Genomic DNA, 25,271 nt, shown 5'->3' with positions numbered 1-25,271 from the left:
CCTAGGTTTCTATTTTAATTAACTCCCCAGCTTTGTGCTTAAAAAAGCCCCTATGTATATTTGTATGTATATTTCTTTATATATTTGATATACTGGCTTTTTTTGACCTTTTACACCAGGTATCCATCTATTACATTCTTCATAAATTCTTTTCATATATGTTTCGATGTTGCCCATGCTGTGACTTCTTATGTGGGCTCTGTGCTTTCATAAACACTCAGTCTGGAGTTTTCTCAGCAGATGAGACCTGTTTTACTTTAACACCTGCTTCAGTCTCCTCTCAGTTAAGGCTGACTTATATTTGCACTGTATAAACCAGTGCCCTTATTTTAACTCTATCCTTCGAAGAATAGCCTCTCTCAGATCATTAAGACCTAATGATTAGTAGATATGGTACTAGTATGGTCTCAGTTTCATCCAGAAGAATAAACAGAGCTAGCTGTTCAGGAAAAGAAGAATTCCAGTGGGAAATAAAGACAACTGTTGCGACATTTTTCTTCAGAGTGTTCAGAAATAGCAGATGCACGCATCTTGGGGAGTTTTTTAATTTTGTGACATGCTGCAAACATAAGGAGTTAGCAGGCAGAAAAGCCAAGTGGGCTGGGTGAATATCCGAGCAGGGAAATCTGGCTAAAGGGAACAAGCAGAGCTGGAATTGTGGTGGAACATGTGTTTTCAAGTAAACATTGTAATAGGCCAGTGGAAGGGGTGCTGATCCCCACACAACTGGCAGCTGTAAAGAGGGAAATGCTTAAAAAATTTGTCTTTAGCTTAAGGATTCAGTAGCTTTCTGGACAGTGAAATACAGGGCAAGTATCTGCCTGGCAACTGGTGATCTAACCTTGGTACCAGTGTCCTGTTCTTAAGGATTCCCAGCTGCAGTCACCTACTGCTCATGTACATCCTGGCATGATAATCCAGCAAATGTTTGTTACTGAAGCCAGTTCCTTTAAGGAATCAGAGAGATCATCTCCAGAGAAATCTGAATTCCCACTATTCCATTTATTAAATAACCACATGAAACACAGCAAGTGTCTTCTGATCAATCTTAATATGGTACCTACCTGTTTCTTGGGAGAATCACAACAAACTCAGCATGTGGAATGGCACGGGAGCTTGTGAAGCCACAAAACCCTGCTGCCACCCACCAGTCTGCAACCTGAAATGTGCTGGGGGCAGCAGAAAGGAAAACCTGAGGAGCTCAGCACTATGGTGCCAAGGAAAACTGGAGCTCACCTTTGCAGGGATGGACAGGTCTGGTTTTCCCTATCAGCAGCCTAAGAGGAATCGGCTTTCAGGCTTCATATGGATTTTGGTCCCTTTCCTTCCTAACTTCACTGCTTGAAATTGGGCTGGCCTAGCTGCTTCTCTGAAGTTTGTTTTCCATTAAGCAGCTGTCTACAGGCTTTTGAGTCAATGGAGGTGACATGGAAAAACAAAGAAGACAATTTAGATAATATGAGATCCAGAAATATAGTATCTTAAAGAAATCTACACCATGGAAATAACTGCAAATTAAATTACTGTACCTGGGGTTTTTGTAGCACTACCATTCTTGTCAATGGAAAAAATACAATCTTTTCAGCTTATTACTACTGTGGTCAAACCCAGCAGCATCTAGAAAGCAAATGCTTCCAATGATAATCTTACAAAAAATAACAAATGACCATACAAAAGATCTGCATGGCCTCTCTAACTCAGACTCCAAACCACAATGAAACAGGAAAACTGAATTCAGTTCAAGTTTCAGCATGTCTCTTCTGTCCCCAAGTCTGTCTGCCTGCTTAGAATGTCAAAAAAAAACCCAACAAGAAACCAACAATATATAATCTAATATTTTTAATTTTATGTACAGGAATATAACGTTATGGCAACTTTGTACATGAAATACATACAGTATTTAAACATGAAAATCAGCTAGGTAAGAATTTACATTAGCAATGAAACTGCTTCATGTGCAGCCCAGTTAATACTTAGTTTAGATCTGTATTTTATTGGGGAGAGATTTTAATAGTTTACAATCATAGAAACATAAACATTTAAAACAAGACTCTATAAAATAATTTACAGAAACCCTACCATCTACACTGAGAGAAAGGGTGTATGTCTGTGAGTTGTGTGTGTGAGTAACAAGGTGGACAAATGATGTATCTCAGCCTTTTTAAGTATAAAATAATTTAGAAGCAGTTCATGCAATATGGAAGCAAAGGCGTGCCAGTTCCTCCAAGGTTTCCTGCTACCTTGGGCATCTACTGAGCATCACATGTGGGTCACTGGACACATGATAACACCGCTGCCAGGTGCCACCAGACAGCACCAGCCTCAGTTCCTCCAAACAATGAGTTATGTAAACATAAATATACAAGTTGATATTGTTTCTACACAGTACAAATACAGGTCACAACTTCTCAGCTGTGCAAGTAGTCAATCCATATGCTGGGAAGCAGGATAATGCTCAGTCCGGAGTTCCACGTGTTCCTCTGTACAGGAGCACTAACAGAACTTCCTTGTTTTCACCAGTTTGCTCTGGTATTTCACCGAGTGCCCGCCGTGCCCTATCACATAAACATCCAGCAGGTAGGACTTGCCAGGCTGCAGGCCTCTGATTGTCTCTGTGGTCACTGCTTTCTGGATGTTCTGGCTGTGGAAGTATTTACAGAGAACCTTTTCTGACTTCTTCCTCGTGTCTGGACCCAAGCACTGGTTCTGCTCTCTTTTCTTCTGCTCATCATTGTAGTTGTCATCCACTTCCCTCTTGTAGATGCAGAATTTGTTCCTCTCCTGTGTGCCCAGCCACGCCACCGTGACCGAGGAACACGTGCGGAGTTTGTCAAAGGCTTTGATCCGCGTATCTTCGGGAAGGGAAGGAAACAACTGCTTGTTAGGCCTCGTTGTAGCCAGGATCTTCAGCATGGAAGCACCTTTCTTGCTTCCCTTCAGCCTAATAAGATATTTAGCTTTTGCTTTCCCCCGGAGCTGGAACTGCTGCACACCCTCCACGCTTTGAGACAAGAGAAGTTTTCCATCTCTCCTAACTTGGATCTGAACAGCATCCAGGCAGGAATGAACGGAAAAGGTGACTTTTTGGTGAGATGAAACAGGGGCAAAACGTAGAAATTTGGCTCCCTTTCTTTTGATGAATACATCTGTAACTTTGCCATCCTTCAGCTCGACTGTTTTCTGCTTCGCCTCCTCCTTGGTCCTGGCAAAAGTGCCGACGTACGCGGTGCTCATGTTGGTGTTGGTGTTCACTGCAAACATGTCGAAGTAGTACTGCGTGTCTGGCTTCAGGTCAGACACGGTGAAGATGTTCTTGTTCCCAATACAAACTCTATGCAGGTCAACTCTCGGCTTCGGGGACGTTTGCCGCCCAAACTTCGATGATTTTAGGAAACCACGTTCTTTGCCAGAGTTGTTGTCTGCAGGGAAGCCAAAATGGGCAAAGTCAAAGGGACTGAAATCCAGGCCTGGTTTTGGAGCCATCATGAAGGCATCATCAGAGCTGAGCTTGGCTTCGACGGCGCAGAGGCTTTTGAAGTTGTGCTCTTTGTTAATGACTATGCAGTACTGGATGGGCTGTCTCAGTAAGGAGGCCGTGGGGCTCGGTTTCCATGCCAGCGTCACTGTAGTACGTCCCAGAGAGGTGACATCAATTCTGGGATCATAGGGTAACTCAGGATAAGGCTGGTCTGACTCTGGAGTCGTGGTTGCATACACTTTAAAATGGGTGTCTTTCTCTGTCGACAGCAGATCCAGCTGGTACAGCCCCGACGGGGAACTAGAGGACACAAAGTACTCCACGTCGTTGCCTTTGTAGGAGAAGAGCTCCGTGCCTTCTTCATTGGTAATCTGCTGTTTCTGTTGCTCAAGGGGCTCTGGGTCACCTGGAGTAAAGCAAAGGAAAACATTTGTACAGACACTCTCCTCAAATGTGAGGAAACAGAACTCTACAGACACATTTTACTACCTAAAATACAAATGTGAGATGGAAAAGGAAGGTTTTATCTTCTCAGTAAGATGTAATTGATCAATACTTCTGTCAAATAAAGAGGAAAATTGGTTTGGCACTCAGGTTCAAACCAAATGCGATAGAAATTCCACCTGACCAGCATTAATGGAGTCTCATGAATGGTAGCTAACACCTTCCACTGGAGTGTCAGGCATCCCACTTGGAGTTGCCATGCAGTTTTCTCCAGGGGAAACTCACTCACCTGCCTGTTCCCAGATGTGGACCCTTGGCTTTGGCCCTCTGAGTCACACTAAAATTTCATTGCTAAACACAGTGGGGACCGAAGGTGTGTCTGCCCCACCATGTGGTGTGTGTGACAGTTCAGCACACGTGTCAGAGGCTCTGGCAACTCTTGTTTCTCCTGAACAGCAGCTACACGGCTCCGTGTCTGGAGATGAGTCCCCTCCAAGGGGTGAGCTCAATCCTGCTGCAGTGCCAGCCCTGTCTCTCCAGTTCTTATCTTGTGTACACAGCTCACAGCAAAGCCCCCATCAAACTGAGTCACTGGGTAAACACAGTTTGCTGTGGCAGCATCCAGTGCCCCCTGTGACTGTAACCTCAGCTTTTACTTTTTTGTAGCCCTTTTCCTTTTCATGTCGCTGCCTGCTGTCAATCTCCTGCACTGGAAGACCCAAACAGCAGGAGATCATAAAGACAGGCCTGCTGTGAGACTCAGTGTTTGAGGAACCATAAATCCAGGGAAGAGGACAGTGGAAGTCGCTGATGGTTTGTTACCTGAACCTTCTCCACTGGCTTCCTCTGGGAGCTCCTGCACACTCAGTTTCCACTCCAGAGGGGCATCACATGGTGTCACCGTCACTGCTAAGGGAGTGTTGTCCTCTTCAACCACAAAGAAATACCTAGAGGGACATTAACAGACCCACATGTCAGGAACTCCTCATGGCAGCCAGCTGGCAGGGATTGACTTGACATGATCAGGGATGGTCTTGGTGTGGCCAGAGAGTCAAAAGTGTTACTAGTAGGCAGAGGAAGTATGGAAAGGCTGGTGAGCAAGAGCTAAGGAGCAGAGTTCACAGCTCAAGGCAGAGCAGAGGGGTTTCTGACCTCCTGCCCTCACCTCCACCCGCTTTACTTTCTACTCCTATAGTACCTAGATACAAATAATCACAAAGGCATAAATGAGGGAAACGGGATCTCTCCTGGAACTTAGGGATATGCTCTTCCAAGCAGGACGCACATTTTACATTATGTCCAGGTAAGCACACAGAGATACACACACACCCCCAGCTGCCCTCCCACATCCCCCCAAGCCCAACACATTACCGACTGTAAAATGTTCCTCACCAATGAAGGCTGGAGGCAGTCTGTGATATGAGGCAACGCAGCTCTTCCCTGAACTCTCTAGAGCCTCAGGTTCTTCCTCAGTCTAACCCTCAGTATTTTCTGACCCATAGGGTGGAGGTTGGGAAGTGGAGAGTTCAGACCAGGCTGCCTTACACTGCTTCTTTAAAGCACAGTATGAGATAATGAAGAGGGACAAGTGTGGTGGGGCAAGCCTGTAGTTTCTAATTTCCTTCCCACTCCCTTTGCCTCCAGATGTGGTTAGTGGCCCCAATTCAGGGAAATTCCATGGTCTGGGAGAGCTATGGGCTCATCCCAGAAATCAAATAAATTGGACAGACCCTCAGCTGGGGAGGCCAGATTGGGATGGAAGCTCACATAGTTACTTCACCAAACAGAACACTGGCATTTGTATTTTTCTGGTTAGGATCCAATTTTTATCTCAAAGCACTCAGCAACCAGATCAACTGTCTTCAAAGTATGGCTTTCTCACTTGGGCCAGACAGAAATACCTTTTGGGGGTGTCCCGGAAGAGGTAGCTGCTGATTTCGGCTCCGTCGGGGATGACTGATGAGTCGTGGAAAAACGCCTTGTCCCGGATCTGCATCTGGAAGAGCTCCTCATCCCTGGTGGGCAACTTCTGGGACCTGGAGCCAAGCGGCAGCAGCGGCAGCAGGAACAGCAGCGGGCAGCGCAGCAGGAGCATCCTGCAGCAACGACAGGGAGTCCCACCTCAGGAGGGGCACCACGAGCAGCTCATCTGTGCTGGAACGTGGGCACACCTACAACAAGCCCACAGGCACTCTGTGTTTTGCAGGCACCTTCACTGCCACACAAACACCAGGAAAACTACTGTAAGGACTGAGCTGGCACCACCACAGTGCTTGGATAAAGGGTGTCACCAAGGTTTTCCCATCCTGAACTGTGACTGAAGCAAGCCCAGGCACTGATTTCAAATTGGAATCTCTCCCTCTCACTACCAAAGAGCAAAAGCCTTCTGCATGCTTTGGTGAGTTACACTTTGATGTTTTGCCACAGCAGAAATGGAGCTCACTGGCCTTGGGAGCTACAGTAAGCACAGAGCAGATGGAGGGTACATCGGCTTCGCTTCCCCTAGGAGATTTTGGTTGGGCTTCCAGCAATCCTCTGGAAAGTAAATATTTCCAGTGAAACTGTTCTTTACAAAAATAGCGAATTAGGAAAACATGTGATACAAACCCACACATATTCAAAGCACATTGGTATTAGCATGCAATTCAGCAGGGCTTAATCCTCAAGCCTGATGGGAATTGCAAAACACAAAAGCAGAGAATCCTTTACAAATTAGGCATAACAATTCATAATCTCAGCCTTTCATTATTATGTCTATAACTAGGTCAGAAATGACTGCCCTAACATATGCAGTGGGACAGGCTGGAAATCTCCTTTCAGTACACTAGATGATCTCATATATAATGGCTCTGGGATGGGGGAGGAAGGGGGGAAACAGCCCATTTTTGGTACAAGTATATCAAGTTTTAATTGCTAAATGGTAACCTTTTTTTAATTAGAAAAAAAGAGGTTTAGGCCATTACCTATGCTGTGTTAGCTCTGGTTTTGGGGAGAAACATGGTAAAAAGCTGAGCTGGCAGGAACAGTTTTATCTTGTCCCTTGGCTGAGTGTGCAGTCACGCACTGCTCCAGGTACTGCACTGTGAAGTAACTACTGCTTTACAGCAAACTCTTTCTTTTACCTTTAAGATCAAATCTGTTGCTTCTGTTGCTGAGATTTTTCTTTTTCCCACCACCCCACTTGACCTTTCTCTAATATTTTATGTAAAAATAGCAAACACAAAGCTCCTTGAGAAGTGGCACACTGTAGTCTAAGCATACTAAAACTGCTCTTCCCAAATCCCTCTCCCTGCTGCCTCCAGCTCCCCCTCTGCCTGTCCTGCTCTCAGTACAGCTAAACACAGCCACCCACATGCTGCACAGCAGGGCTCCTGACACCAGCAAGGCCATGGAGGGCTATCTTCGCTCTCAGATTGCTTCCTCTGCCTCTGACATCGTTTGTATTTAATCATTCCTTCCACCAACATGCAGGTCCCCCCACTCACCCCTCCTCAGCACCTCCTCCCCTTCTCTCTGCTCTTAGCTCATTCCCACCCCCCTTTCTACCATTTTCTCCACATCCTGCTGTCCAGCTCAGTTCCTTCATCTCTCTATTTTCCCACTGAAATTGGTGATGGGAGAAGGAAGAGAAAACACGTAGTAAACTCAGCAGTATCCATAAGCCAGGAGTGATGTGCACTGAACACTCCCTCACAGGATGCAATTTTAGGTCTCCAATGGTGGGCTCTGTTATCTTCTGGGATGGTTTAATGACAGGTTACTGCAGTGCTCTGCCCTACAGAAGGGAAAGGAACCATGGCCTTAGCTAACACATGCAATTGCTACTTACAGGTAAATCCTGATTTAGCTTTCCCAGCCTTTGTCAAAATCTATCCCAACGAGGTCCTGAGTTAGCTTTTGATGACAGTGGACAGATTTCCTCGAATTCAGACTGAAGTGTTGATACTTATCAGCGAAGTTAAAGACATTTGACCTTTTGGAGCAAAGATCATAAGTCAAAATACTTGCTGGCTTGAGTCACCGAAGCCGGCAGAAAGCTCCCCTCACACAAAGCAGGATGAGTTTCGTGTGCTCTACCACGCTGTTTATTGATTTTTCAAGTATTATTGTTGGCCAACAGGGAAGAAATTCCTTCCAACTTAATCACAACAGTTACAGCAGATTATTTGGTTAGGTAAGAAACTCTGACACTTTCTGCAGACAGCGTCCTCCACATGAACCCCCTGAAATTGCAATCCTGTGTATTCCCATAGTCAGTTCCAGTGCAATGTAACCTCTACTAAAATAAACCATTTTGATTATAGGCTAAGCTTCACTTCTTAAATAATTTCACTAGCTAATGCACTTTCAAAACTCCCATAAACAGTGTTTCTACTCCCCTTAACAACTACAGAGCAGTGACAAGGTACAGATTTGTCTCCGATTTCTTTATCTAATTGTAAAAGCATTTTGGCTTAAAAATAACTCTAAAAAGACACATTAAATTTAGTTCTGTGATCCCTGCCCATCCCACACATGAAATAACTTGCAAAGTTGTCAACTGTTACTGAAAAAGGAAACTTTTATAATCTGTTCTTTGACAAATTAATAGAATTTTGAGTGCTTTCATTTTCACGTATCTAACCTCAGAGGCTTAAAATGGGCCCAATTTTCATGCACGACACTTCCAAAAGTGTGACAACAGCAAAGAGGCATCCAAACCTCGCTCACAGTTTTTGGAAGGTGTGCTGTCACTTTCACACCACCCTTTCACACCAGTTAATAATCAGATTTTATCTCTTGCAGTGCACTCATTATAATTTGGCAGTTTCGAGCTAAATCCTCTATAGTTTACTCATACAAAACATCAAGAGCAAAGCAAAAAGCCCATTTATTCATCCCATGTTTGTTTCTGAGCAAGCTCACCAATGACTTTGACAGAGTCCCTCAGAAAATGCACTTGTTAGATGTGAGCCTGTGAATTCGTGCTCTGCCACCCAGTCCTCAGGAACTTCCAACAAACCATTTTCATGTCCTGGATTTGTTTTTAGAAGCCAGGTACCAGCTGAGGCCTAAGCGCTGCGCTGCTAAGCCACACAAATTATGTGAAATATATTGTGTGAATTTTTGTTCCCTAGGCTGTGCCGCCTCCTTAAATGCCTTTTATTCCGTTTTCTACAAGTTCATCTTATTTTCTTTTCTTTTAAACTCGGAGTCAATATTTTATTGATATATTCCTGCTGACTGGAAGGATTTGCCTGCTGTTTATCACTGAATTTAAGAGAGTGCCAAAATAAACAGTCCTAAGTGAAATAATAAGCACCGTTTTCCTTCTCCAGGATTGCAAAAGTGCCCTCTAATGGCCCATCTTTACCTCTCACTTTTTCCCCAAACTCTCTCTCAACTGAGCCTTAAACCCAGAGGGAAAAGTCGTGCTGGCCGACCGACCTTGGGAGTTAGACTGAGCACGGAGCATCCGGGGGGTCCCATCTCCTCCCAGGCAGGGCTGCTCCCAGCGGACAATGCCACCCAGTTATGCCTGGCAGGCACCAGGCCACTGAACCCGGGCAGGCTGAGCGATGCCAGGGCAGGTGGCCAGGGTTTCCTTGGATTTGAACCTGGAATGCGGCAGTGCTGTCTGCAGGTGAGCAGCTCCCAGGCTACACAAACACTCCGGTAGCTACAGCCACACCTCAGAGGGGTTTGCTTAATGAACCCGGCTGTATTTACCTAAGAAGATCAACAAATGAAAAATGCTGTACATTGGAGAGGGAGATACATGATTTTAAACACCTCAGAATTCACCACCTTGCCAGAGGCTTGGGGCTTTTTCCTTCTTTCACAAAGTATAAATAACCATTTTATAAATGGCATTTTAAAAATTTGAGTTATAAGTGCATACATGAAAATAATCGTTAAGTCAGGTTTTATGATGATTACAATTAATTCCTATATTTTTAATAATCACTTTACCCAACCTTTCCAAAATCCCACCTACTAAAGCCCTACACAGCCCTCTGTCCTGCCTTTAAGACCTCCAGGTAACAAACTCCATCTGCAAATCTCCAGGTAAACTGCAATTAGGAGCAGAAATGGGGAGGATAATGGGATTTGCAGCTGCCTTAGGTTCTGAGTCGAGGGACAAATTAGCTGGAGCTGTGGCAGCACCTCATGGGGTTTTCCTGCAGGCTACGGGATCAGCGGGGTGGGCACATCCTCAACCCAAGCCAGGAACAGGTGGCCCTGGGGACAAATGAAATCACTCCATTTTTATTTCCCTGCTCAAGCCTACGGTATTTTCTGACTGACCTTTTTTTCCAGCACTAAAACACGGCCGTGCAGGGTATACTCCGTAAGGGATCAGAGGCTCCCTGCCTACATCCCATCACAGAAATCCCACCCAGTAAGCCAAGAGTCCATTTTGTTTGGCTGTTGGGGATCCAAGCAGTTGTGTCCTCCTGTTTGGACTTCACTGTGCATTTATTTCACACAGACACTCACAGGAAGGCTCAATGTCACTGAACACACCTATGCTCTGGAAAAACGGGAGCAAAGTATTGGATTCACCACATGCCAACACCGGTATTGTTCACAGTCATCTTCCTTGATCTATGGAAATAATTTGCTTTACTCCTCAACTGTCTGCAGGTCACCCAGACCTGTGAAGGATTTACAATAAGAAAACAAAAATGATCTGGGTTTACCTGGAGCAAATGCAGTCTGGAATAACCAAACCCTCACGTTAATTACAGAGAGTGGGAAGTGCACGACTGTAATTTAGTGAGGATAATTTCAAGGCACTGCCTGACACAGCGCTTTTGTGTTGCGTTTCTTCTCTTTTTATTGTATGGATGGTTAACTTTTTTCCCTCCTTACATCCTATTTTTAAACTCTGGTGTGCTGGGGGTGGTTTTTTTTTTCTGTTTACATTACCCATGCTGCATCTCATAGTAAGTCTGCAGATTTATTGACGTGATTTAAGTCCAGCTTTGGAAATAAAAGGGCACTATGTGACTTCTTTGACTTACTATAGGAATGCTGCAAGTAAAGAGGCCGTGAGCTTTCCCATTATACACTCCATTTCCAGAGATCTATGTCACAAATACACGCACCTCAGCACACACAGTTATCACCTGAGTAACAGAGGAGTTTAAAAGCACTTATAAATTTGGATTGTAATGCAATTAGTTATTTTTAATGTGCAAACAAGGAAAAATAACACCTTTGCAATTTAAGCATTTACTGGGAGCTGCTCAGCTTGTTTGTTTAGGGGGAGACCTGAGGGGAAAAGCGAAGGCCTGCTGTTTAATGCTGACTACTCCCTAAAGGATCTGGAAAATGCTTGGTATGCTTTTCATTTGGGCTTTTTTGTGGTTCCTTCTTTTTTAAAAGCATCACTTTTGAAAACTTGTTGTCTGGTCCTGCCTGGTGCCTGGGGAAAAGCATGGGCCAGGAAGGGCCGTGGGACCTCTCCAGGGGCTTGGGACAAGGAATGCAGCCCTGACAGGGATGCAGGGGTGTATCACTGTCTCTGTGGACTAAAAAAGACAAATATTTTTGTGTAGTGCCACAGCCAGCTCGACATGGCAGCTCCCGTTGGCAGGACCAGCTGTAACTGGGAGGGCAGGAGCTCTTAGGGACCTGTAATCCATGGATTAAAGCTCCCTAAGTACGCAGGGACACGATGGACTATAATGGTGCCTTTGAAGCATAGAGGGTCCACTGTGTCAATAATCTGTGGATTAACTGAGCGCCTCTTGCAATTCCAATTCAACCCACGATTGTCCTTTGCTGGGAACGTTGTTTTAGCCAAGCAAATCACTGTAGCGTTACAGGGAAACAAACACAACCATGTAAAAATGGGAAGGTATGAAGAAATAAGGGTACATTTCCACCAAATCTTAACAGACAACAATGGTAGTGAACTACAACCTGGGGAAGAGGTTAACTCCGAAGGGGCATCACTACAAAATGCAGAGCTGTCTCAAATTAGACATGTTGAAAAGCAAACACACTCGGGGAGATACGGTATCAAAAAATCAAATTTTACATGGACTATTTTGTTTCTAAACTGAGACTTACTTATTTTTCCACTTTCAGTGGAAACAGATTCAACCCTGATTACATTAAAATTGTCACCCTGGAGCTGGTGGCAGCTGGGTGCTTCAAAAACCAGCTGAGCCAGGAGATGCCATTTGGGACACTCGAGGAAATGCCTCATAGTTTTTCCTTTTTTCAATCGGAGACCACATACCAGCGTTTCTTTCTTTCACAGCCACCTCCGCCCACGAGACTCAGCACAGAGTGTCAAACCCAAACAAACAGCGAGTCCCCGGCGGCCCCTGTTACAATGCTCAGTTGTTCAGTGCCTCTCCTTGCGAGGGGGTAGCAGCGGCACGGGAAGAAGGGATGTGCTGGAGCACAGGGTGGCAGCCAGCTGTTAGCCCTCCCCCCTGGACAGATGTTACCTCCCCTGGCCACTCCAGCACTGGCTGGCCTGGATCGCTGCTACTGTCCCTGCTCATCCCCCCAAGCCCGTACAAAACCTCCAGGTGGCTGGCTGTCACTCCTGGAGAGGGCAGGTGTCATGGGATAGGTGACTGGTACCAGCTCTTCCAGAGGAAAATATGTCACACTCAGAGAGTCTGACCCAACTCAGAGTAGAGGAATTTTTTCCATAGTCGCAGCAGGGGTTGAGCCCCAGCAGGAGAAACAAGGCAGAGAAATCTCAGTTTGCACATCTCCAGGCCGTTTAAGATAACCAGCCCTGAATGCCATGCAACTCTACCACAAATCTTTCAGTGCAAGTGCTGGAGGTGTTTTATAATGGAAAGTAATTATTATCCCCTTGTTACAAGCAATAAAAGTAGGGTAGAGACTTTCCTTGTTCAAGGAAATCCCAATATAAGCCTTTCCTTTAATCATAAAACAATAGCTACTTTCCTCGGCCAAGTCATTCCGCCTTCAGCACAGCTCTCTGGGTGTAGGTTGCTCTCTCTCCATAATGAATTTCAGCAAGGGGATTAGTGGGGAGGAACACACGAACAATTACAAATTACAACCAACACCAGCGTGTTGGTATTTGCTACAGTTCCCCACTGCTCCTCTGGAATACTTTAGGATGACATTATGAGCGAGTGCCCTCGCCAAAATCCTCAAGGGACGGGGATGAAATGTCAGGGCATGATACAGAGCAGGAACAGAACCGGGATCTGTGCATCCTGCTGTCACATCCCCAAACTGCCAGGGCTGGAAGACTTTTCTTGGAAAAGAGCTAAAATGCAAACCCAAAGTCATTAACTGCATTAACTACGGAAGGGGTTAAAGTTGCTTGAGCCATTCCTAGGGAATACTGCTGGCTGCTCCCGGCCAACAAGGTGTTTGCTAACAGGGAGAACACAAGGGGCTGGCACAGGGCAGGGAGCTGCAGGATAGGCAGTGACAGGCAGGAGCTGCACGTCCCCAGAGTGACTCGCAGAGCAGGAGCAGGGGAAGCCGAGCTCCGGCAGCTCCAGCAACAACCAGAGCACTCATGTTTTGTGGAAAGCCGTGCCACGAGCACACTGGAATTCTTTATGCACTTCTCCCCTTCTACTTTTTGGTCAATGAATAAAAAAGGGAATATTGCTGACTACTTGGAAACCCTGTCAAGTGCACAGGGGCTGATTTCCACAGCTTCCATCAGCCACCCAGTTTCCTTCGGCATCAGGAACACCACCACACACGTACGCAGGCTTACAAACCACAGCCAGCCCATGGACATTGCTGTTCCCGCTCACTTCCCTACCTCTGCGCACACAGTTTTCCCACAACAGTGACTCAGGAATTCTTTGCCATGTTACCCCACTGCCCTTATCACCACTGAGGGTTTCTCACCTGCCACAGCACAGAGAGTAACAGCAGCAGCTTTCCAGAAAGTTGGAAGAGCAGAGCAAGACAGCAGCAGTAACAACCCATGGTGCTTATCCCCAATCCCTGGGGAAGCAACTGCATCCCTGTGCTGCCGCCAGAATGGTGTCCTGCAGTGGTGCTGACTCCAAAGGAATGACGACTTTTTTCTACTGAATTGAGAGTTTGGCCCATTTGAGAATTGGTTAGGTAGGAAAAGCCCTCTAAGGCCATGAAGTGCAGTCACTAACCCAGCACTGCCAGGGCCACCGGTAACCCATGTCCCCAAGTGCCACAACTACACATCTTTTAAATACCTCCAGGGATGGTGACTCCACCATTGCCCTGGGAAGCCTGTTCCAATGCTTGACAACCCTTTCCATGAAGAAGTTTTTTCCAATAGCCAATCTAAACTTCCTCTGGCACAACTTGAGGCCATTTCCACTTCTCCTATTTGGGAGAAGAGACCAATACATATTACTTACAACCACAGTAACATATGTTGTATGGATAGGTGATCCCTCAAAATTTCCAATCCCTGGATTATTATCAGAATCCAAATATATCTGATTGCACTTACTATCCAAAACTGGATTCAGGTTTAGTATTTTCTGCTTTCAGGTTTAAAGGTATGCAAAGGAAACCTTAGGCCCTGCCAGTCCTTAATGAACCCTTAAGGTGCTCTCTCATGATTTGATACTATGATTTGTATCATAGTAATTCACAGATGCTTTGTCTCATTTTCCCTAGCTGGAAAAGGGCTGCTGAAAATATGTAAACATTTGTCAAGTGTTTGAAAATGGAAAGTATCAAATGTAGTGCTGAAGCTGTTGATATTTACATATTTCTACCAGCACGCTCAGCATTAGAGCCACAGCTATAGCAGCAAAGACTCTCCGAGATCCGGCATGGATATTGTCTGATCCCCACCATCCCCAGGAAGCAGCACACATCATTTCTGAGCTCTGGTCTCTCAGGGGCTGCAGTGGTTGAGAGCACAGGATGGCTCATCCGGGATGAACGGCATCCCAGGGAGCACAATCAGCCTCAGCACTGCTCCTGGGTGTCACTCAGAAAATTCCCTCTTTTGCATGCTCACTTTTATACACTTCGTGGATAGGTATGAGGAGCAGGAATGCTCACACTGCCTAAATTTGGTATCTATTTCCCCAGCATCCCGCTTTATAAAAAAAGACACAGATTCCCACAGATAAATTAGTGAAATTAGCTCAACAAATTAGTTAAAGTTGTTAGTGAAGGGCATGAGCTGCTCCAAATTTCTCTACATAGCTACCTGTTAGCCCCCCCATGGTGCCTGACAATTCCCACTGCTTCCAGAGAAAATCCAAAGTTCCCCCAGCTGCTCACCCAGCATCACTCAGTCCCTCCAGCACTAAGGAGCCATGTGACAGAGCAAGGATTTGACTCCAAAGGACAAATGATGGGGAGACAGTGAGGCAGAGCCATGGAGATTGCCTTGGTCAGAGCTGACGCACACACACGCACACACCTGTCTGGAGAGGCTGTAAAACACCACCAGCCCATCACACCAAAGCAAGACAGGGTGTGTTTGGGAGCTGCCAGTCTTCAGTCTTCCTTCTAGCACCTTTTTTGTTTTCTAAGAAGTGGACTTCTACTTCCCAAGCTGGAAAGTCTTTCCCAAGTGCAAAGAGATGGCTGCTCCAAAGGGACATGCCGCCAGAGTTTCAAATCTGCCAGGGTCACCTGCAGAGCTGTGGTAAGGAGTCTGAAAAACCAGATTATTGCAAGGGTTGGTTTCAGCTCCACTTGACTGCTGGGCCAGTGTTTATTTGTCCAGGCTGGCAGGCGAAAGGTTAGCCCTTTATCTGCTGGCTGCCAACAAAAGTGGAGGGAACACATGCGGGCGGGAAGGCCAGGCTGTCATGGGTGAGCAAACATCCAAACAGCCCCAAAACCTCCAGGCCTTCTTATGGCACCCATACATCCTGGGCTGGCAGAAGGGGAAAGAAGGGAGAAGGGAAGAGTTTCTGCATTTAGAGATGACTGAAACGCCCGCCAAGGGCGTTTCTTTTCCCAAAGGGGGAAGACATGGTGAGAGCTGTGGTGTTGCATCCGGTGCTGCCTTCTGGGGGTGTCCCTTTGCCAGTGACTGGAATGGCTACAACAGTCTTGGATGAAAGTTACTGCTAAAGGACAAAGCATCAGTTCAGCATCATTGTTAAACCCAAAAAGCTGTAAATTCCTTAAACAGTATCTGCTCCTTGGTGCTTTGTCCCCTCACAGCATCTCAGCAGAGGCTTGGGCTGGAGCTGTGTGGGGGGCTCTGCCCACGGGGACAATGCCCCCAGGTCCCACTTTGCTCCCACTTTGCTCCCACACACATTTCACCGAGGGCCACAGGCTGGGGTCTGCACAATCCCTGGGTGAACAGACCCACAATGAGCCCACAGAGCCCAGTGGGGATGGTCATGAACTCTCTGAGCAACAGGCTGAGCCAGAGCGTGTCTTGGGCTACTGGAAATACACTTTGCTGAGGAGTATGAATTTTGCATTTTCTAGTTTAAGCCCTAATTACCTGGATTTTCTCATAAACACCTCGCAACTGCTTTTTCTTAGATGAGTGGGAATTAGAATGTGCTCCATAAATTAACATAGCACGTTTCTTTCCCTGAACCTGCCACCCTGCTACCACACAGTTGCAAGAGATGTCTTAGACTCTTGTTTTAAAATACCTGCTTAATTCAAACATTACATTTAGACTTGTTCACATGATGTGAGAGGGTCTTAAAACCTACTTGTTTTCCCTCTTATTATTTTTTTTCCAACTATTGTACTGTAACAAGATTATAAAAGTTTTAATTGACTGATATTAAATCTTCCCTGCAAAATTGTAACTTTGATACCTCCCAGGATTATTAGACTTTTATTCATTATTTCTCATTACTGAAAAATCTGTTTGAGAGAGCCCCTAGGGTCTTCCCCAAGTAAGGATAAGATCCTATTAGTTGTACAAATCATACTCAAGTAAGTAATTCTTACCCAGGAGAGAAAACCCCCAGGGAATTAAACACAGATTTAATAGCCAAAAGAAGGGAAAGAATGGGGACTAGAAACTGTTAATGCTGCTCACTGATGTTTTCCTTTGCATCCAGAGACCAGCTGGCAGCTCCAAGACGCTTGGCTTTCCCACACCATCATCATCCCGATCTGCAAACTGCTTGATTTGCATCAGGTTTCTGGATTTCAGAATGCTGAGGCACGTTTAGACTGTTTGACTATAAACAAATTAGCAGTAAATCTGCTGCACCTAAACAAAGTAGAGAGAGACAGAGAGAAAGAGAGGGAGGGAGCACTTGCTTCTTGACAATATTCTGGCTGCTTTGTACAAACATCTTCCCTGCTTAATCATCCCTGCAAATGTGTGTGAGGAACCCGCGATCCCTCCACGCCTCCCGCCTGCCTCGGCTGGTCTGGCACTGCTCTGTTTTGGTACTGAGCAAGTTAAAGGTGAGAAAGATGAAAAGCATCATTTTTCTCACCCCCTAATAAAGTTTCAACAAAGTTGTGTTTTCTCAAATACAGAAAAAAAAAAAAAGAAACAGACTCAATTAGGCAAACAATGCTTTTCCCCTGTAAATCACAGGGGAAGTCTCGGCCTCGGTGCTGTGTCACCTTGGGAGCGTGCGAGGGTCACAGCGGAGGGGCACTCATATCCGGACCCGTGGAGCAGGGAATGAGGTAGGAGAGATAAATTATTGCCTTTGCGTTTCAGTTTTCCAGGTGCTCACAGCAAGTACCCACTGCTTCCTATCTCAGCTGTCACACAAGCAACAAACATCTCTCTAACCACTGAGTTTAATTACCCTGAAGCCAGAGCAGTCCCAGTTCAGGCCAAACCTGAACAACCCTGAGAAATCTGTGAGAAATGCTGAAAATACCTGCCTGGGTGGAAGGCCAGAGCCCACTGAGAGATGCTCTGTGCAGGATCTGCTGCACCCCTCTGGTAACTCAGGCATGTTTGTGTTTAGAGAAGCGGTCGTGGAGTGGGGCTGGCTTCTCGGGCCGCTTGCGTTGCTGATTACTCCAGTATCTTTTAAAACCCATCCTGTAAAATGCCCCCCACCAGGTTTTTGGTGAATTTGGACTATCAGCTACCTCAGACACGAAGTGACAGGACACACTGCCTGTTTCTGACGTGTCCCACATGACTGATGTGCTCCCTGCAGAGCAATCAAAGCCATCCACGCAGTCATGAGATTTTCAGCTGGTTCCTGTTACAGTTCTGTGTTAACGTCCTTCTCCTGTTCAGTGGGTGTCCTTGCATACAGCAAATGAGAAAATTAATTCTGAAAGAACAAACTCCTTTCTAATATTTACTCTCTTTCTGTCCCCTCTGAATGTATTTCCAGCTTTACATACATTCTCCTGGAGTTATGATTTATTATCCTGACCTATTTCCCGATCTAAGGGCAAATACTTCTCTCCTAATGACATCTTGTTAAAGTTTTCAAACATAACATCTCCTCAGCCTTCAAGCTCCTTCCATCCATCCACGAGCTTATTTGAGTCGTCTTCTCAGGCAGAAACAATCCCTGTTTGATCTAATGGAGATTTTTGCCACAGAAGTACACTTCAGTCACGATGTGAAACGGAACAGTTTCTACGCGCTGCCTTTTCCCCAAAGTGAAGCTTGCTCACTCAGTGCTCCACTCATGAGATAGCAGAACTCAAGCACTATTTAAGTCCCTTCTCACTGGTCTTACCTGGGATATTCTTCTTCCTTGGACGTAATTCTGATTTCTTCTGGTTTATGCCTGCCCATACAATCAGTGACACCAAAATACAGAGCTCACCAGCATTCAGTTCACCAGCTGCTCCACGATTAAGGTAAACGTCGATCTCATGGCCTGTCTATATGCTCTCACATGGAACTTATATTCCAAACACATATTCCTTGATATATAACTAGCTGGGGTTATCCTCTCTGATGCTGGGGCATTCCCCCCAGTATGTGCACCTTTCTCTAAGGGCTTGCAAACTTGTTGTCTTATATTAAAGAAGCGGCCCTTCCCTCCTTCAGTCCAGTCTACTCTTCTCCTCTGCATTTTATAATCAAACAGAAAGAGAAAGCAAAACCTCCCCTGTTACTTTAACTCTCACGAGTGGCTGAGCTGGTAGCCCAGAGCAGTTCTATCATCCTCCAGGTTACCAGCCTCAGCTCCTTTGACTGCTCTGAAGGAGAAACGTGCAGCTTTCATCATGCTGCCCCTAATGCAGAAAACGTGCACGTTCGGCGGGGGCGGATGGAAACCCGCCTGCCCTCCCCGGTGTGGCCATCGCTACAAATTATCAAAGCTGCCTCCCGCGAAAGTGAGCCAGGCACTGAGAAGATAAATACCCACTTAGCACAGCAAAATAAAACCAGCCCCAGAAAGATGCGAGACCCTGAAGGGGGACTGAAAACAGCCCCTTGCAAATAGTGAAGTAATGGGCTTACAGTTTTATTATTCGTATAAAGTTTAGTGACTTCAAAATGAACGCGAAGCCAAGCAAGACTTGTTATCCCACTAAAATCTGTGCTGTAACTGAAGCCAGTGCCCAGATGTTCCGTGGTAAAATCCACCGCCTCGCTGCATAAACGCACCACATACCCTGACGTACAGTCCTGGCTTGCCTTTATCCAAACCTACTTAGATTCTGGATTGTTTTTCTAGCAATCCTTTAAACTGCCATGGGAAGCATAAAAGGTGGTCTCCTACAAAACCACTTGGTACCAGCTTGAAATGTAACCATTTGCTGAAATAAATCAGGATTTCTTTTTAATAAACTGTTTATCGCCAGCCTCTCGGGACATAAATCGTAGAAAAAAAGCAGGGTCTGAGTTTAATAAACATCTCATCTTTTTATATATATTAAGGCAGAAGACCCTGGCACACTTCAGAGTGAAACATCCGGCAAACAGCCTCCATCCAGCCCTGCTGAAGGCATGGGACGGAGCAGAAGGCCACTGCATGGATGGAGCTTTCAGGAAAGGGCTTATCCCTTCATTTTTAGGGGACATCTAAGGTAGGCAAACCTTCTAAGGAGGACAAAGGGGACTTGAAGACGCTGTTTCTGCCCCTGCATGCAGTTCTGGTGTGTGAGCTGGGTCGCTTTGGGGCAGCCTGGGCTCTTGGAGCGTGGCACTGAAGGATGCTCAGGGCTCCAATGAGCGGGTGGTGCTGCCATGGCACCGACCCTGCCCACAGCACTGCCTCCCCAGCCCGGCTGGCAGGAGGAGGAGAGGGGTGCTGGGAAAGCCCCGCAGATGGGCCGGAGCTGCGTGCCGGGAGCGCGAACGTCAGACGAACACCCGGTCTGTGGCGAAGGCATTCGAGCCGAGCGGGGAAGGCAGCACAGGCGTGACGTGATTTTGAACAGCTTGCTTGACAGTTTGCACCAGATTGTATTTATAAACACTGGGGAAACCTCAGAGCTTTTCCTCTGCGTTTCCGAAGCGCTCACCCACAACAACACAGGCGCGCGGGGCGATCCTACACAGCTCTGCCTCGCCTCGGTGACAAACTTCTCACAATTAAACAAAGGGGCCCATAGGAATCTTGGTGGGATCAGCATCCCACACAGTGCTCAAATTCCCTCTCATCCGACCACCAAACCCTGACCTTCCCCAGGGTGGCTGAGGAGCGAGGTGACCTGCTGGCCGATGATGCCAGCAGCACATCACACGTGTGCCACCGCCTGCCAGGTGTGGCTGGCGCCAGGAAGCTGCTGGCAGAGCCCGGCATGTCCCCTCTCAGGAGTGGGACATGCACGTTGTGTCACCTCACTGGCAGGGCTGCAATGACATGCTGTGGTACCCCCCCTCCACAGCAGGAAAATCAATGGGATTTCTGTCCAGGGCCGCATGGAGACAAGGAAGCGTGATGCACCCATAGTCCTCATCACGGAAACGTGACAAAGAATTTTTCACACATTTATAAAGCTATTTCAAAATTAAGAGGGGGTCATTATCCGCTGGCACAGAAAGCCCACAAGGAACAGGTATCGCTTTTCACACAACAGGATGAAACACAGCCACAAGATCCTGGATACATCCATAAGGTACCTGCACGTGATGCACTCCTGCACATCTCACCACATTTTTAATGGTCAAACTAGAACGTAAAAATCTCTCAGTGTTTTAAAAAATCCTCTTCTGCTTCAAATATCAGCAAGTTTTAAATTCTAGACATTGCTCTGAGTACTTCAGAGAGAGTTGTAGTGACAGTAGAAAGCTGACCTGGGCAGCTCTCCTCCTGCAGGTATGTGTTTCGCTATGAGGTAGGAGAGCGCGGCCGGGAGGATGAGGCATTCCTGACAAGAAGCAATCTGAAATGCCATTCCTAAAATAGTTCAGATTCAGCGATTTTCAAAGCAGGCTGAGCAGAAACACAAAGTTTTTCCCCCTGCTTCCTTACAGCACAGCCAAGGGTGCTGATGGTGTCTAACACCCAAGCTCTGTTTTTACAGAAACCAGGCTATGGTCAAGCCAGCAGTGCCTGGCCAGGGTCACCAGCGCCATCAATCACTCGCCGCCAACTGCCCAGGGAGGAATTCACCCTCACATTGCTCTCGCCTCTTCCACTTCTACGGACACAACTCCACTGTCTCGACCAAGCGTGAAATGGGTGCATCAAGGCTGGAAGCCCATCCTCAGTGCTGGATGGGGCTGCCAGAGCAGCCTGACCGCGGGATGCTCCACTGGAGACAGTGCCACACTTGAGTCACCGACCATCTCCTGCTGTCTGCTCGCAGCCAGCGGGGATAGGGAGGTCCGTGCATTTACGGCAGGGACCTTGCCTCCCCTCTGAGCTCGCCTCCTGCAGCGAAGTCGAGCCGCAAGAACAGCGATACTGTTTAATTGTTCTAATTAACTTTGTAACTAGATGCTAACCAGATCCGTCGGTGGGAAGGGAAAATCCAAGGGAAGATACAAGCTTCACGACCCGCTCTCTGAAACCAACCTTGCAGAGGCTGCCTAATCCACTCCGGTGTCCACTGGGGTGATTTCCAGAGCAGCCCCAGGCAGCACGGCACAGACAGGATCACGCTCATCCCTGGCACCAAGCTAACCCGTCCGGGGAACCAGGGCATGCTACCGCTCAAATGTTAAATACATCCACAACAAACACGCTCAGAGAATCACAGCTTTTCAAAAATCTGCGCTAGCCTTTAACTGTGAAGGTTTAAATGCATAAAAGTTCTATCTGCAAGTGATTAAAAAGCTCTTTGTAGCCATTGTCTCTGCGCTGTCGAAATAAAAACAGAACCCAGGCTGCACGTAGCAAACCTCAGCACTTACATCCCACCGTAGAGTTTTCTGTCTTTTTTTGGTAGTCACTTTTTTTTTTTTTTTCCTCCGAGAAGAACGTATGATGCTGGCGAAGCCGGAGCCGCTGCCTGCCTGGCACACACCCGCTCCGCGGCAGCGCCGGACGACGAGCCGGGCTTCCCGGCAGCCGCACGGGCTGTGGGGCACCGGCCGCCGCGGGCTGCAAGAGAGCAAAAAGGGGGAGGAAAAGACAAACCTCAAAGGCGAGGGAGGGATCCGAAAGGGCGCCGAGGTTTCTCCCAGCAGCATCCCGCAAAAGCCGCGGCGGAGCGGTGCCGGGACGCGGGCTCAGCGCCGCAGCCGCGGATGCAGGGACGGCGCTGGGGTGGCCGCGGCCCCAGCCCCGCTCCGGCTGAGGGGTCCCGCAGCCGCCGGGGGCACCGCGCCCCACGCCCGCCCGGGGGCAATCGGAGGGGGCTGCGCAGGCGGCCCCGCTCCCCCCCCGCTGCCGGGTGCCTTACCTTGCGGTGTCCGGTCCCGTCCCGTCCCGTCTTGTCCTGTCCCTCCCGCGGGGAGGAGGCTTGGGTTGTTTTTTAGGGGGGCGGGTGTTGACCTAGCCCCCCGGTCCGGCGGGGACGGGCTGCAGCGGGGACTGTATCACGCACGTCCCTTCGCGCTTTATAGCCCCTTCCCTTCTCCACCCCTCCCCGCGGGGAAGAAGAAAAAAAAAAAGATGAAAAACAATAAAAAGCAGGGAAAAGAAGCCGGGAGCCCCCCGGGGCACCCGCCGCCGCCCGGGGGAGAGGGCACGGCTCCGGCTTCGCCTCCCGGGAGGAGCCGCGGGGCGGCCGAGCGCCGGCAAAAGTTTGGCGGAGGGGGCGCGGAGCGGCGGCACCCGGCGCGTCTCGCTGCTGCCGCCGGGGCGGGCGGGCAGGGGGTGCCCCGCGGGCGCGGCCGCCCCGCCCCGCCACCGCTCCGCCACCGCAGGGGCGGGCCCGGGGGGAGCCCGCGGCACCGCGGGGAGCCCGGCCCGGCCCGCCGCCCCCGCCGCAGCCGCGCAGGGGCAGCGCCGCGCCGCCCGGCTTTGTGCCGCGCTCGGCTGCGCTGCCAGAGCCTACTCAACATCCATCTTGGAGGGTTGGATGCTGCCCCAAAGCCGGGACGGGGGAATGCGGGGGCCCGGGGGACGCGGCGCTCCCACTCCTCTTTTTCACGCAGCCGCTGCTCGAAGCGGTCGGGGCTGCGGGAATGCTGCGGAACATCCCAACAGCGATGGAGGCGGGAGAGACCGTCAAGGATGCGTGAGAAATGGGGTTTATTAAACCCCCCTGCATTTCAGGAAATGGGTTTCGAAGCTGCATATTCAGCCTCTCACCTTCTCTCTCATCACGTTTTGGTCAGAGGCAGCTTTCAGGTTTGGGGACCGAGAGACAATTACCTGAGAACTGCAATGAAAAGACGAAAACTATCTTTTGCCATTTAAACACAAACCCATCTCTTTTTTTTCCCCTTCTGGCACATCAGTCATAAAAACATCAAGTGCTACATAAGCATTAAACAAATTATTACTGATAGCAGCTGGTGGGTAATTCCCAGAAGGTAATCATTCCTGCCCTACTATTGCAACAGATTTGAGGAGCAAAAATTAAATAAACCTTCTTTTTTTTTTTTTTTCCTCCTTGCAAGACAGCTGAGCAAATCTGACAGCAAAGCCTCAGTGGAGGGATGCAAATTGTCATATTCTGTAGGGTGACAAACAGCTCCACTCTGTGAAGACACAACCCCCAAACCAGCTCATGTCTTCAGGGACACGTAGCTGTCCAGACCTCTGCTAATTGCCATTAGTTACTGCCACTTACCTCCCACTCTGTCAACTCACAGAGCAGCAGGGTCCAGCCAGCCACCAGCATTCTGCCCAAGGGTCTGCTCAGAAATATAAGTTCACCAAAATAAACCCAGGATTAAGAAAAAGAGCCCCATGGGAGCCCCTATCCAGTTATCCTTCTGTTTTCATGCCCCTGTTTTTACATATTTAACAACTCTATTCATCGTTTTCAAATAGTTTTCAAGGGTAGGAGTTTAGGGAAGGGAGGAAAGACAAGTTTAGGGTTAATTTATGCATGTTCAAGGAGAACCAAAAAATACCTGCTATTTGCACACAGCATCCCGACTTCTCCCTTCCTAGAGGATCGTTTGCTTCCAACTGCAACACCTCAATTAAAAAATCTCAGCAAACTGCACGTGCTCCTCTTCTGATGCAGAAGACACAGAGATGCAATCATCCAAAAATGGGAGAAGCTGACTAAATAAGAAAGCCGAAATTAGTGAAGAAAACCTGGTACATTCTGACGAGCTTCCCCCGAAGCCTTCGGAGCGTGCGGGAACCAGCTGGGAGGGATGTGCTCAGGTGAAGGCAGCAGCTACCTCCGGGTACCATTCATGGCACAACAGTGTTTTGTAGAGCCTGCAAAAATGGCTGGCTCGGGTTTGAGGTCATTAGAGGTAAAATATTGCTACCCAGCCAAAGAGCTCTGGACACTGTGCGTCTCACACAGGCAAACCGATTATTTTTAACCCAAGGACAGTTTTAGTGCTATTGTTCTAAGGGTGCACCACTGTCTGTGATTCCAGGGGAAGCAATGTGACATCGCTGGGATATTATTTGCAGGGGTGTGTGAACACCAGCTCCTCTGCACAGATAACTCTTTTTTTGGATGCCTGCAGTTCCACCTCTATCGCCACTGTAAATCTGTGTCGTGATTTAAAGCCTAGCACAGAGCGACTCCCAGACAGAGGTACAGTTAAAGCACTTCCACAAGAAGATTCATCTCTCCCAAAATTTATAAGGTACGAAAACATTAAATGCTGATACAGGAAGCGGATTTGGGATTTAGAAGCTGAAAACTACGGGAATGTCTGGAAGGTAGTGAGGCAGCCTCCTAAATGAAAACCAAACCATGAAAGCCAAACACGGTAAATTCTCCTGTGTAGCTGAGTCCTTTGAAATCCATTAAATAGTAGCTAGGATAGTCCCAGCTCCCAGAAAATTGGCATTGAAATACTCCCCCCCTAGAACCAGAGATGATTCACAGTCATTTACAGGAACAGGTCCCAGGCATGGTTACATACAACACCCAGGGCAAGAAGTCCTCGACTGTAAAATGCTGTTCCTTATATCTCTGGGGCAAA

At 47.7% G+C, this 25,271-nt stretch overlaps 1 protein-coding gene across 2 annotated transcripts; it reads right to left on the bottom strand.

Annotated features, from left to right (window-relative positions):
• Nucleotides 1-1,824: 1,824 nt before the first annotated feature.
• On the bottom strand, nucleotides 1,825-24,567 carry NDNF (neuron derived neurotrophic factor). Of its 2 annotated transcripts, none has more exons than XM_048304231.1 (4): nucleotides 24,228-24,567; nucleotides 5,824-6,018; nucleotides 4,745-4,869; nucleotides 1,825-3,884 (listed from the first exon to the last, which is right to left on the bottom strand). In XM_048304231.1, exons 1-4 carry the CDS (start codon nucleotides 24,245-24,247, stop codon nucleotides 2,494-2,496), a joined length of 1,731 nt encoding a protein of 576 aa, XP_048160188.1. In that variant the 5' UTR covers nucleotides 24,248-24,567; the 3' UTR covers nucleotides 1,825-2,493. The 2 variants fall into 2 exon arrangements, with proteins under 2 accessions (XP_048160188.1, XP_048160189.1); XM_048304232.1 differs by lacking the exon at nucleotides 24,228-24,567 and adding an exon at nucleotides 22,604-22,988.
• Between the last annotated feature and the right edge of the window lie 704 nt (nucleotides 24,568-25,271).

This window comes from Corvus hawaiiensis, chromosome 5 (assembly GCF_020740725.1).
Source record: "Corvus hawaiiensis isolate bCorHaw1 chromosome 5, bCorHaw1.pri.cur, whole genome shotgun sequence".
Classification (NCBI taxonomy): Eukaryota; Metazoa; Chordata; class Aves; order Passeriformes; family Corvidae; genus Corvus; species Corvus hawaiiensis.
The sequence above is the reverse complement of the archived record's forward strand: the minus strand, read 5'-3'. Positions and strand labels throughout refer to the sequence as shown.

Bases quoted from the DNA above. Each gene is read 5' to 3' on its own strand.
- NDNF (XM_048304231.1), bottom strand. From the start codon at position 24,247: ATGCTGTGTGCAAATAGCAG. The intron at 6,019-24,227 runs GTATTTTTTGGT...TCGTTGCTGCAG, and splicing joins ATGCTGTGTGCAAATAGCAG to GATGCTCCTGCTGCGCTGCC. The intron at 4,870-5,823 runs GTATTTCTGTCT...ATGTCCCTCTAG, and splicing joins TTCCGGGACACCCCCAAAAG to GTATTTCTTTGTGGTTGAAG.